Raw genomic sequence first — 14,311 nt, 5'->3', positions numbered from 1 at the left:
ATAATACACTAAATACAAATGATTAAATGGGCTACTCTACTTTTCCATCCCATAGACACAGGCTAGGTTAACGTAATGACTGTTCAATTTTACCGAAGACTGGTCGTAATAGCCCAGTTCGTGTTTTTAGCAGTACCTCGTCTGTGTCTTGTTTTTCTTGTCTTTAAGGTTAACCATTTACTTTATGTGTGTTACATGAAGAATTCAGAGCAAATTGTATTAACTTTTTGCTCAATTCCTCCGGCAGCATCAGTCGGAAGTTGAAGGGATGATTGGACAAGAACAGGTGGGACAGAAGACTGAATGAAGAACCATAATGACATTACAAAACTAATGTTTATTAACAAGTCGCTCACAACACAAGTCTACACTAGAGAATGTGAAATATTATGTCATATTCAATACTTCTATATATAATTATATTTAAATACATACTATGTCTCTGAAAAAATGCAAAAAGATCACGTTGAAAAGTAGGTAAAGGAAGCGGTTGTTTAGACTTGATAGTTAGTTGTCGTTTGATAAGAATATGATCTGCGCTCCCGCCAGTGTCGCTCCCTACTTTACGCCGCCGACTCGATCATATTCTTTTCGCTTCGACATTTGCCAACATTTTCCGAAAGCTTCGCTTCGGCACCGAGCAGTTGTTTCGGCACCCACCAACCGGTCGGGATTTTCCATTTCGAAAGGACTTTTCAATCAAACATTTTCAAAACTTCAACACAGTTAGTTTCAAGGAACTTCATCCTTTACTTCTTGTTTCAATACCTTTTCAAACAAACAAAATCAATATTAGACTTAGTGTTAAAACTTTATTAGTTATAATTTTACAACCTAGAGGCAACTATGCCCCGGTGAGGGCGTTACAGACTAACTTACATCTAGACCCTTTCAGCATCGCGTCTAATGTTAAAACAAAAACGAGTTTCTCTCGCTGACTGGACATCAGAGCGCGCGATCGTGGCGAACGATCGATATTCAATCCATTTTATTTACAAAAGTCATATCAAATTAACAATATTCGATAAACTACGCCGGCCTACGCAGAAACCGTTTAAATGCACAAAGGAGGCCAGCGATACATTGGGGAGGGTTGTATCAAAATCTATGCTATGAAGTTGACCTCAGCATCACGGAACTATTAATAACGACCTGCAAAGTCAAAGAGGGGAGTAACCAGGGTGTTCATGGCATGGGTGAGGCGCAGCAGTCATAATGGGTGCTTGTTTACCAATCGTACCTTAAACTATTAACTAAGTATCCAACGATCGTTAAACTTGTATGGTTTGAAGTGATAAACAAGCACCATTTGGAATGATAAAATGAATTAAACTTAGGCCTAATAATTATACAAGATTAAAATTTCGTATTTGTCTCATTGCAAATTATAGACATCGATTTTTTATTATTACAATGTCTCATTTGATATTACTTAAAATGCACTTCAAAAACTAACAGTTTTCTTTGGCTTGTCAATGAATGTTTACTTATTTACAATGCAAGTGCAATGGATGTCAAAATTAAACAAGTTCTTTTTCACATCACCTATTCGGAAAACGGGTTTTTCTTCCCTGCTAGGAGGGCAAAGTGACACTTTTCTGTTCTAGGAATTTTTTTTTACTTTTTTTTAGCTTAAATAATATTTCGTAACAATAATTTCCTCATAGGTAATGTGAAAAGCAGTATGTGTCACATGGTAGCAAAATTATTACCACCTTGGGTGTTAAAACTTGAATCCCTCGCCACACTTACGATTATATTTTAGAATTCAATTATAGAATCCTTCGTTTGGTTCTGGATTCAATGCACGCCCACACTGTAAATATATCACTTTGATCCCTTGTGACACAATCTACTATTACTCCATCTCACTTGACCGAAGGAATAAATATGTTGGAAGTTCAAAAATCCTAGTTAGATCATATTTCAACAACTAAATGCTGTGGCTCCATGCAATGACAATTTTATTGCTAAGAATGAAGCAGCCAAGCAGAACAAGATAAGAGTAAAATAAAGAGGTAACATCTTCAGGTATATTGTAAAATTAGTCATCTTACGTAATCACCGATTTAAAAACGCCTTATCAATTTCAATAGTACGCGCATAAGTTGATTTCCGCCATTAACGTTGCTATGGGAAAAGGTTTAATTAAGATTTCGTTATCGCTGATTAACGTTGTGTTGTTTTCGTATTAGAAATGCAGCCGAGAAATCGGTGCTATCAAGAGCCGTACTCAAGTGACCATCAAAAGACCTTATGAAAACGCGCTAAGGTTTAAAAATTGTCAGTTAACGGTGTTTAATATGGTACACTCTAGGTATCACGAGCAAAAATATGTATGCACTACCATAACGTGGGGGCAATAAGGTCGTGTACACATATTTTTAGCACTTTTCCGCGTCGATATTTGAGACGAAAATGGAGGACCCACGCGAAATCGCCGTTTCATACAAACGTAGTCCTTACATTTGTTGTATATCGATCATGCCCCAAAATAATTTTTTTTTAGTTTTTTTTTTTATCGAATTTGTAATTATTATATTATAAGAGTTAGGAGCATTAAAAAATTTCTATAAAAACTGAACTCTCCTAATTTTTACAATAATCATAAAAATTGAAAAAGTCAAATATAGGGGCATAGCTATTGTTAATATACATCAAATTGTTTAAAAATAATTTCCATAATGTCAATAACCAGGAAAATGGGGACTACGTTTGTATTAACATTTATTTCCTTCCGTAACATGTGAACTTCGTTAAAAATAATCAACTTATGCGCGTAATATTACTGGTCAAAGGAACCAGCATGGGTACAGCGGCAAACCAAGTCCAATAGGAAATGTAATTTGTTCAGAGCGTTTATGACATCGATAACGACATGCACGGTTTAATTGTAGTATTGGCTAGTTTATGATTGCATTGGTTATACTCAGCAACTAAAATTCAACTGTATATTTACAGAATTAATTTACTAGAAGCGTAGATTAATTTAAACACCAGGACTCGCATAGTCATTATTGTGTTTGTGAAAAATTATAGCGGAATTATTCAAATTGCTTTGTTTATTATAATCAATGATCGGCGGCCGGTAGTAATTATTCGACGAAAGTATTACATGGATATGATTATATTTTAAATATCATGCACAGATTATATAAAAATTGCATACATTTTTTTATTATCGATGTACTATTTTGTTAGAAGCTTGAATAAAAACGATGAAATGTTGGTTTACAATATGTTAATGCAGAAAGGTCTCTTTATATGGATCATAAATTGATCCTCAATTTTTGATAATTTAGTATAGGTAACAGATCGTATTCACTGAGTTTTTAACATATATATGGTTATATTTTCAACAACACCGACTTATTCATATTAGTCTTTATGCCTTAAAAATGTGTCATAAAATGCTACCGGTCGCCGATTACTGATAAAAATATAATAAATTATTCTCACGTTTTCAACACAGCGATAATGTGACTTTCTAGTGGAGTTTTGTAATGGGTTACATATATTAATTATACTATTTAGGGCACACTTTAAGGATAACTATGGCACTTTTCAAGAAAGTCAACTATAATATTAGCATAAACTACCTTTTTTTTTTGTTATAATGGCATTTTTGACTTTATAACCTTTTAATGAGCACTGGCAAAACATTTACAGGCGTTGCACGCTGCTGTTCAATACCAAGCATTTCTAAGGTGTCTATTTGTGTAAGACTACGAGAGTCCTAGTGTAAGGCAATAAAATAAACTACAGAGCCACAGCATTGATACATGATCAGTGTAGTGTTGTAAGTTAAGCCATGACCGATTCCCAAATTTTTTTTTTTTGGCTGGCTTGCTCGCAAAATTCTATTGAGTGAGAAATTTCTTAGTTCACTGATAAGTGGCGTTGATCAGTACTGTCCCTTATACTCTGTATCTTTAGGTATTTAAATTAAAGTAAACAAAATCGACCCTCAAATGGCACTTTAAGCCAGTTGAGGGTAGATGAAAACATTACATGATCAAATGTAGGTTAAAGTCAGGTCGTTCAGTGTCAAATCCAGGCGGTTTTGTATTTGGTTGGTTAACCAATAAATGTTATAAGTACTCGAAAATGTACAAATTGTTTGTTTACTTTTATTTAAATACCTAATGATACAGAATAGTCTTGACAACTCTAGTTTTTTTAAAGCCTAGTGTTTGCGCTACGAACATTATGCCGCCCGTGGCAAAGAAACCGATTACTTGAACACGGTACTGATGGTACTTTCGTCAAGGCCATTTTCACTATGACAAATGTTACTATTCTAATATAATTTATATTTCCAATAAAAATAATCACAATTAGTTTAAACAGGAAATCATGTTAAGTATGGTAGGTAAAATGCTAGCACTCGCGTTTCACAGAAAGGCGCAACTACTGCAGGATAAATTCAAGGATGACTTAACTCACAACACTATTTGTCCAGGAGGGCTAAGATGCCGGCTCCTTATAATTTGTCACCATGCCTGTCGCTTTCTAACAAGTATGTAAGCGCGAAAGTGACGGGCATAGCGACAAGTGACAGAAATGGAACCATGCTGCCACCGCAGATGATAGTAGCGGGGGGTAGTGTGTGTCTATCGTTCATAATAAGACTTACGCGGCGAGTAGGAGCGCTCGCGCTCGTAGCGGCGCGAGCGGCGGTAGTGCGGCGAGGGCGAGCGGTGGCGGTAGGAGCGGTGGTAGTAGTCGCGCTCGCGGTAGCCGCCGCCGCGGTAGTAGTAGTCGCTGCAACGGAAATAGTGTTAACAGGAAAGTGGCGAACGGTTCTCCATACAAACGTAGTCCTCATTTATCTCTCTGCATATTAACGTAAAAAAAATGTTTATTAACTATACCTATGCCCCTTCTATTAACTTCCAAATTCCATACAAAATTTTAAAAGTTCTCTCTTAATTAAAAAATCGAAAAAAAAAAATCAAACAAAGAGCTTTAGATCAAACACATAAAATTTTGTAAATATATTTTCTATAATATCAGTACCCAGGGAGAAAAATGGGGACTACAATTGTATGGAGAAGCGGTCGTCCACCATCTTCTTAAGTGTCGGCAACCTGTACATCTAACATTACACTAGGATTGAAAATGAATGTAAAAACTTACTCCCTATCTCCTCGCCCTCGCCTGTCGTAGCCGTTATCACCTCGACCGCTCACACTATAAAGAAATATCAAAATTAATCGAATGCACACAAGCACTTTAAAAAAACTCGTAAGCCCAAAATAGAAAAACATTGGAAGGAGAAAGTGCCACGAATTGGTCTCATATCAGTATGAGGCTGGCGACTTCCAACACTAATCTTTCGATGAGACCATCTGGTGAAAGAATCACGATTTCAAATTTCTTTCGTAGCTCGTTATTGTTTATCCAAATAACTAAAAAAAAAAGCAATGCCGACGTCATTTTCCAGCTACGGAAATCATATTCCTGGCCCAGTTTCATCATCATCCTATTTTTTATTATATTATTTCATTGCAAGTTTGAGAAAAGCACTGTACAAATCTCGACGAGAAACGGAGTTGCTGGCCGCGTATCCCTAACCGAGCTCGCTACGCTCGGCCGTCTATATCTACTTATACAAATACAAAATAGTTTATTTGGCTTAACTTATAATACACATAACATAAAGGGCTGGAATCTCCCATTAAGTATAACAATACTTGTGTCGGTTTATTTTAATATATAATGTCTTCTGAACTATATATTTTAAACCAGTGCCAAGTATTGTGTATCATACCTATTTAGAAGGTATTTCTTGTGACTCTTATGTCATAGTTTTTTTTTTTTCAAAATGTAAAGAAAAGAACTGACTAGTAAAATGACGCAAAAATTACATTCGTTCACAACAGTGTACAATGTACGAACAGGCCTTTAGTAATCCAGCTATACTTTTGGCTGGCTCACTCTAAATCTGCTCTTTCATCTACCAACACATAGGGGCTTCGCGAAAAATAGGTTTCCGAAAGCATTCCATGTTGGATACTGATTCAAACAACAAGATATGCGGTTATTATAGATGTACGATATGATTATCCATTGGACAGCATTGTGTAGAGTTGTTGTGACGATACTACGCAACAATTTTGTTTATAATTGCTATCACATTGGTGAATCAGTCGTTTTTTGTTACTAAAGAGATCATCTGATTGTGCTGCTAATTATTCGCCTATACTATGTATATTTTTATCGTCTACACAGTCATGTGTAGTTTGTACTTTGATTCTAGGCTAGGGAGAGCAACAAGGTATAAGGTAAACTAATACTTTCTCACATTTCTTTCATACCATTGTTCCCTCTTAATCTCCGCTCATGTCCATATACAATATAGTTTAGCAATTATCTACTGCATATCATTGGTTAACCTGTCAAATCTCCAACCAACTAAAGTTCTACTCAGTACTCAAATAGGTTCTCCTAGTAAGTATACGTGATCTATGAAGCTATCTGCAAGTTGTACTCACGTAGGTTTGCCCATGTAGATGCCGGGCGTAGGCGTGTGCGCCCGCTGCGTGATGGAGTAGTCCACTCGGATGCGACGGCCGTCGATCTCCATGCCGGTGCACTCGTTCTTGGCCACCTTCGCGTCGTCCTGGGACTCGTAGTATACGAAGCAGAAGCCTCGGGATCGCCCGGTCTATATTAAATAACTTGTTAAACAAGTGGCGACGAAAAACCGCAGTTAATAACAAATAAGGCAGTAGATATGAAGGTCGTGCGTACTAAAGCACTAAACTTTTTGACCTGAGGGTCACGACCATCAGCATTCCTGCTTCCTTTTCTTCCTTCCGGACCAAAAGGCCAGGTATTCCGCCCGCGGGCAAAAAAATCCTGAGTGTAACAAAAACCACGAATAGTGTAACAGACGATAAAGCTGTCTTCTATACGGTCCAGATAATTATGCTTGGTTTTTATGCCAATGTTATCGAAAAACCCCTAATCACACTTTTTTTCATGTGTCATAACCTTCTTCTTCTTCTTCTTCACTGGCTCAGTGACCCAACCAGGATCTTGGCCTCTGACACAAGAGAGCGCCACTCTGCCCTATCCTGCGCCACTTCACGCCAGTTGGGTATTCCGAGGGCGAACAGGTCTTTTAGGACTTCGTCGCTCCAGCGGTATCTGGGACGCCCAGACGGACGTTTTCCACCCGGGTGCCCCACATACGCCACTAACAACTAATATGTGTCATAATACTTTGACAAAAAAAAGTCACACAATTATCATTTAACATCCCACATATACCTATTGTAGCGAAGTTTTCATTAACACACAAAACAGTCACATGATAGATCACTGTACTAATAGGTGTGTCGCATGTCTAGATGCAGTAATAGGTGGGTCTAATGGTTGCCCACTTAATGGTCGCATAACACAGCACAAGAAGTATTTGCCGCGTTTTATTTGTTTTGTTTTCGTCAATTCCGTGGCCCACTTGATTAACAATCCGCCGGACGGTAGTCTGTCAGTTGTTCGGAACTGTCAACTTTTTGTTCTAACTGACAGGCCGATACCGTCCGGCGGACTGTTAATCAGTTTAGTCTAAACGTGACCGTTCCCCATTTTACTGCTGAACGTGTAACTTACAAGATTTATGGTATAATCACTAAATATCATATTTTCAAAGAACAATGGGGTATTTTGGTTATTTTTTTGAGCTAGTCTAGTTGACAGTAATGGATTATGACTCAAAAGCCACAGGTTCTTCATTTTATACTTCAAAATTAACAACATTATCGTTAAATTGGCTTCAAGTTCGTGTCGTTCGTGTCATCCGCGATGACGCGCAATTTGTCGAACCTAACCTAAGAACATAACGTTACGCGTCAAAGCACGCGTCGTTGTGACTGACACGATATATAATTTACTTTTTATTAATGTACTTTTACTTTTAATGTACGCCACGCGGCGCGCTATCGTGAACCTTGTCGGAATGCACGAAGGGTGATATTGGTCTGTAGCCTTGCGCGTCAGTTCACGTCTTTGGCGGTCTGAAAGTGTGAATGAATTCAGAAAATACTCGCAGTTAATACATTGTATAGATCATGTCATTCACGAATACCTTGACTCGTAATGTCATATTATTAAAGGTTAGATTTGACAAATCTTCGCCTCATCGTTGATGACATGACATGCGTTTTTTTATGAAAGAAGTTATTCCGGAAAAGTGTGCAACTCACCTTAGCATCTATGACGACTTGCACTTTCTCCACCGGCCCATATTTAGAGAAGATGTGATTAATCTGCTGTTCCGTAGTGTACAGACTGAGCCCGAAGATCCCCAGGCATCGCGATGGCGTCGGGTTTTCCTGTAGACAAGTTACAAAAGCATTACCAAAAGCTTTACAGCATCTATCATACCTTCTGATAAAAGTCATGATCATGAGGTTTTAAAATGTCTCGAGTTACAGCTGTGAGTGCTGAATAAACACTTAAGGTCAAGGATAAGTGCGGTGTTCGGGTAAGTGTGACTATGAGGGGCCGAAACTGTTTCTTCCGGATATTCTCATCTCCGTTCGGCTCAACATTGCTCCGAGCAATTATTGGGGTTAGCACAACTTGACGTCCCTTTGCGTGTACGACCAAAGATAAGATAATGAATTGAATTCTGATATTCGATAACACTAAATACCTGAAAGGGATAGTACCATACATTAAAGGGACAGCATTTGTCCCTGAATCACTGTCAAACTTCAGTTTTGTAGAAAGTTTTTTTTTTCTGTGCTTACGTTTAGAGGTTACATTTGCCACTTTGAACTCGCAATAAACATGAATCAATCTATAAACAGGGCAGAATGTGAAGGCCGACCACACTTACCCCACTGCCACAGTTATCCATTTTGACCTAACTAAAGCTATATTTGTCTCCAGAATTAAATAAAAGCTGCAAAGAAACACGACATCAATCTTATCTTAAGGCTCCTGCCTTCTGCAGCTGCTGAAAACAAAAGGTATTATTAAATGCATTGCTCAGTTCAGTGTTCGTCAAAATACTAGTGGAGACTAAGCCAACATACATACAAGCTTTGTGAAATAATAATGCGCTCAAAGTGAATCTACAGTCACTAAGGGAAGCAGTATATAAACTTCAAACACAAACAGCTTCACACAAAGCACTGTTTTGCTCACGCAAGGAAACTTAATGATACGGCGACACGCATTTCTGATAATGACCAGTGGCGCAACTACAAATGTGCAAGTTGCGAAAAGTTTAATAAAAGTTGGAAGTTCTAGGAAATATAGGAAATTAAGGAAATGTTAATTTCAGAAATGGAAAAATTCGATCCCCATACAAATATATGACAAATTTCCGAAAATGTTCTTTCGCAATTTTGGGAACTTCCCGATGACAAATCGGTAGGCTTACGCTTACTAAAGGTGACAAAGCAGGCAAAATACCATAAAAATGCTATAGCCCGAGACGGGCCCTATTTAAACTAGAGGCTGAGAGCACAGCACTTCTATTGCCCCCTTTTGATTAATGTGCTATATATATATATATTCATACTAATATTATGAATGCAAAAGTGTGTGTGTCTGTGACCACTTCACGTTTAAAACGCTGAACCGATTTAATTGAAATTTGGTATAGAGATAGTATGAGTCCCGGGAAGGATATATAGGATAGTTTTTATCCCAGAAGGGAGTGAAAAGGTAGGTACCGATAATTTAAATAATTTATTTGTTAATGTAGCTTTTAATTGAATAATAATTATAACCTTATGATATTTACTAAAAACTTCTAAACTTAAATATATAAAATTTTGTACTTTAGCGTGTAGCTGTGCTCTCTCGGAAAGGTTTCCACGGAAGACCAGCGTCGAGACCCTTAGGTGGTATCTTGACATTAAGCTGAGTGGAGACCTTTTCAGTGACGCTTAATAATAAATTGATTCTGTCGTCTCATGTATTACTTAAACTTAAGCGTTTTCTGAATAAATTTCTTCTATTCTATTCTATTCTAAAAGGGGCTGGAAGTTTGTATGGGGAATCTATGAAAAGCAGATTGGATTAAAAATAAACTACCTAAATTACTAGTTCCACCCAGACGAAGTCGTGGGCAAAAGCTAGTTTGCTATATTGAGGAGGATATAGAGATACTTTAACAATTACGCTGCAACTAAAATGCCCCAATATTTGCGATAATATATCTAAAAGAAATTCCTGAGGAATATGTCGTGAATTTAGTTAACATACTGTTTGTAGTTTATATTGTGCTACATACGATGAAAAACTAGGTTAAAGAAACTAGACCGATACGATGGGTAGTATGTGGTGTTTTAAAATAAAATATACATTACTTAGTACAAACAAAAAATCTGTCAAATAAATGTTATCATAATTTTACGCTTTTCTCACGTATTTTTAGTCACTGCGCGTGACATGTTCCGGAGGGATATCCATTTTCAAGTATTGAGTTTTCTAAATTTACGTGTAGAAAACCGTGAAATTACTAATCATCGGGGATAGTGCAAATCCGCGTAACTAGCACTGGTAAATACTGCGTATCTAAACCACAGCAAACTTTACAGGAGAAGGTTTACTAGTAACTTTTTCCTTTTTAGGATTCCATACCCAAAGGGTCAAACGGGACCCTATTACTGAGACTCCGCTGTCCGTCCGTCCGTCCGTCTGTCACTAGGCTGTATCTCATGAACCGTGATAGCTAGACAGTTGAAATTTTTAGAGATGATGTATTTCTGTTGCTGCTATAACAACAAATATTAAAAACAGAATAAAATAAATATTTATTTCCAATCTCGAGGTTCTCATCCAATCACCGAAGTTAAGCAACGTCGGGCGGGGTCAGTACTTGGATGGGTGACCGTTTTTATAGATAACGTTACGGAACCCTTCCTGTGAGAGTCCGACTCGCACTTGGCCGCTTTTTACCTGCTAAACGTCTGTAGAGTACATGATTGAATACTTTCTGTGTAAAAAATGAAAAAGTTGGCTTTGTTTTAAGTTTCTCCTTTAAAGTTTGTTGTTGTGTAGTTACGCAGTATTTACCAGTATTAGATACGCGGATTTGCACTGCCCCCCGACGTAATGTCAACATGACTGACAAAAGTTTGAATTCATTATACTGACAATGAGTATTTTCCTCTTTCTTTCACATGCAAGAAGAGAAAGAGAGATATCTTTATCTGACAGATAATCGATTTGAAAAATCAGACCTTACATATATAAACATGATTATTAAATCTTAAACTATAATTATTTCTAATTAAATAAGTCGTGCATGAGCTCGGTGTAAGAAACAGAGTGCCACTTCAAACCAAAAACAAATTGTTGCCAATGCATTACATTCTGCTGTTTGTGTGTGGGGCATTTCCTGTAAACATCCTACAGAGTGACTTACAGAGTCAATTGATTTGATTACTTGTGACCTGCTATTGTATGTAAATTTTTATGATGGTTAAAAATATACACGATTTTCATTTCACAGACTCTATTTATTGTGAATGTACTCAATTTCGTAATGTTGGAATTTTTTAGTTCAAGGGCTAACAATAAAAAAGTTGAAAAACTCTCACGTTCGTATTCTATTCTCACATAAGAAAGCAATCAATTCATAAGTAGGTATTTGAAAAAAAATTCATAATAATACTTGGTTAATGTGTGCTTTATTTTTAATCTCTTTCTAATTTATATCCATTCTATTATATATCTTTTACCGGAATAAACTAAAATGAGTTATATATATATATATTTACCAATTTATCTGAGGATGAATGTATAAGGATGAAATCTAAAGACTGATGAATAGAATGACGATTGAAAACCTAGAAATGGAATTTTACTATAGATCTTCATAACTACTTTTTTCCACCATTATGACAAAGAAGTTGCCTAAGGGTGAATAGTTTCTTAGCTAACGTTTCTAGCCCTTAATAGCAGAGCAAAGAGATGGCTTTGAAAAACTACTAATATGTAATTGTTTTCATGACAAATAGAAAATTGATGGTCACTGTCGCTCTGTTTGTTACACGCCGCCTAGCACCACAAGATTGTTCACGTACATATGAAGCAACTCTCACCCTGTCCCCTTGGTGGCGGCGGCGCGATGACATGGGGCTGTGGCTGTGCGAGCGGCGGTAGGAGCCGCGCGGGGAGTAGCTGCGCGAGCGGGAGCGCGAGTAGCGCGCGCGGTACCCGCGCCGCGCTGAGCCCGAGCGCGAGCGCGATCTGGAGCGCGAGCTAGCGTCAGTGCAACAAGGGTGCTCAGTATCATGCTGGGATTGGGAAGGAATAGGAGTACAGATGGCTCGTGAAAATTATAAGGTATTAGGAAAGTCTGATTCACTATCTTAACAACATAACTGTACTGGGTTTTTGTATGATGTCCTCGAACTGCCAGGCCAAAGCATGACTTGGAGAATTTAAGTACTTAGGTGCCAAAGATATTTTGAGGCTTGTATGCAGTAGTTACATATAAATAAAAAAATTGTCTTCTTCTGGTATACAGAGTCGGGTTGGTAGAAATCATTCATTATAAATATAAAATAAAATCGATGTGATAACTTGCATCAACAAGGGGTATTCTGAATTTGTTTTCTTAGCTGAAACTTTTTCACCACATGGAGCTATGTCTGTTTCAATCTGAATAAATGTTGGTATAGTTTAACAGCAGCTTTTCACACATATTATTGTAAAAATGTAAATATAATTAAAATTATGTAAAACAAACACAGGGAGGATAATTAAAATATGCTGATTACTGATTAGCCTACATACATTCAGACAAGGAAAAAAATTGCAATTCTTATCACATTAATGAATCATGCTGGCATTATTTTATATAATAATGAGCTTGAAAGCCATTACAGCTATGTTATGGGTCATATTATGAGCACAATATTATTAGCATTCTTTGTTTAATGCCTTGCGTCTACTCATAGCAAGAGAGTGGTAAACAAAAATAAGTTACAAATAACAATTTTCGAACTGTAAACCCCAAACACCCAGGTTCGTCAGTTTGAATACACTTTGTATAAAATTTTCAGATATAATCACTTAACAGTGGGAGGCAGAGATAACATTACTTCTGACACAATATATGGAGGGAGAGAAGTTAAATTCAGTTTTGTAACCTAACACTTAGCTTAATACCAGGTAAAATAAAATCTGATTTTTGAATTCATGGGTAATTTTTTGGTTCATGGCTTGATATGCATAAACCCAAGATTTTATGCAAACAAAAAAATGTTCAACATAAAATGTTTATAATCCTGCACACTATAACTCTTATCAGCCCATGATATTAATTGGTTGGTCGTGCTTGTAATGTAGCTATTGATAAAACAGGTTGCCATAGCATTATGACTGTTATTGACCAAACAAATAATGATTTTACTCCCCATTTCATTATTTCTACTATGTACCGAATTAAAATTTACGAACGTAAACAATCTGATAGGTACTTTTAAAAAGGGAATTATAAAACGGAAACAACAACTAATCGGTCAGTGATTCCAGTATAGCAATAGATGTTATCAAGTTGTTGTTAGGCGACAACACGCGTTTACAAGGACAATTTTAAAATACACGCAAAATTGCGCAACGAAGTATACGCAAAAATCACACATAACCTTGACAGCGAGGTTACATGTCGTTTAGTAATATACGAATGCAGATTAAGTTATTACAGATTCCATGACTGTTAATTACAAATCGATAGACTTGCACTTCATCTATTGTCCGCGCTCGAAGGTCAGTCATGTTATAAAGCAAATAAGTACTCACGGGCTTCTATACTTCCTGCTTGAAGCTTTTGGCGGGGGCGGCGTCCGAGACCGGCTTCGACTGTGGCCCCGTGACATCGTTGGGGGTTTAGGTGCTGCCTCGCGGGAACCGTTCCGAGTCCTCGAGCGACTCCTCTGAAACCACGGAAACGGTACACCCGTCAGTAAATATAGCAAACAAACGAAATACGACCAAATAAAACACGCGGTCTTATACCAAACGATTGTCTAACAATACGCTAATATAGTACCTCTCGATCTGACATGATGATCTCTATGGCGTGTACAATGAAAGCAAAACAATTGACGGGTATTTAATCTATTATTAATCGAAGAAAACCCAATAATATCACACGCGCACGCCTCACTGTGAACACCAACTGAAAAACAAAATGGCGGCACAACGATTGGCGCTTGCTTTCGTGCGTTTTGTTTCTAAGCATTGTAAAAGGCGGCAAATGAAATCAACTAAAAATCATTTTATTTTAGTTCCTAGAGATGAATAATTGTTTAAACGATTTTTAAACAATATA

The 14,311-nt window shown here is 37.2% G+C and overlaps 1 protein-coding gene across 6 annotated transcripts; it reads right to left on the bottom strand.

Moving 5' to 3' along the window:
• Positions 1-317: 317 nt before the first annotated feature.
• On the bottom strand, positions 318-14,205 carry LOC133524501 (transformer-2 protein homolog alpha). 6 transcript variants are annotated; one of them, XM_061860572.1, is made up of 8 exons: positions 14,030-14,205; positions 13,780-13,913; positions 12,057-12,222; positions 8,214-8,342; positions 6,498-6,670; positions 5,140-5,193; positions 4,637-4,764; positions 318-1,152 (listed from the first exon to the last, which is right to left on the bottom strand). In XM_061860572.1, exons 1-8 carry the CDS (start codon positions 14,042-14,044, stop codon positions 1,142-1,144), a joined length of 810 nt encoding a protein of 269 aa, XP_061716556.1. In that variant the 5' UTR covers positions 14,045-14,205; the 3' UTR covers positions 318-1,141. The 6 variants fall into 6 exon arrangements, with proteins under 6 accessions (XP_061716556.1, XP_061716554.1, XP_061716552.1 ...); XM_061860570.1 differs by having other exon boundaries at positions 12,057-12,234; positions 14,030-14,191; XM_061860568.1 differs by having other exon boundaries at positions 318-768; positions 12,057-12,234; positions 14,030-14,191.
• Between the last annotated feature and the right edge of the window lie 106 nt (positions 14,206-14,311).

This window comes from Cydia pomonella, chromosome 13 (assembly GCF_033807575.1).
Source record: "Cydia pomonella isolate Wapato2018A chromosome 13, ilCydPomo1, whole genome shotgun sequence".
Classification (NCBI taxonomy): Eukaryota; Metazoa; Arthropoda; class Insecta; order Lepidoptera; family Tortricidae; genus Cydia; species Cydia pomonella.
The sequence above is the reverse complement of the archived record's forward strand: the minus strand, read 5'-3'. Positions and strand labels throughout refer to the sequence as shown.

What these genes read in the sequence shown, in the direction of transcription:
- LOC133524501 (XM_061860568.1), bottom strand. An exon ending in ATCTACATGGGCAAACCTAC is followed by an intron (nt 5,194 to 6,497) that starts GTGAGTACAACT and finishes ATTTCTTTATAG; the next exon opens with TGTGAGCGGTCGAGGTGATA. An exon ending in CGAGGGCGAGGAGATAGGGA is followed by an intron (nt 4,765 to 5,139) that starts GTAAGTTTTTAC and finishes TTTCCGTTGCAG; the next exon opens with CGACTACTACTACCGCGGCG.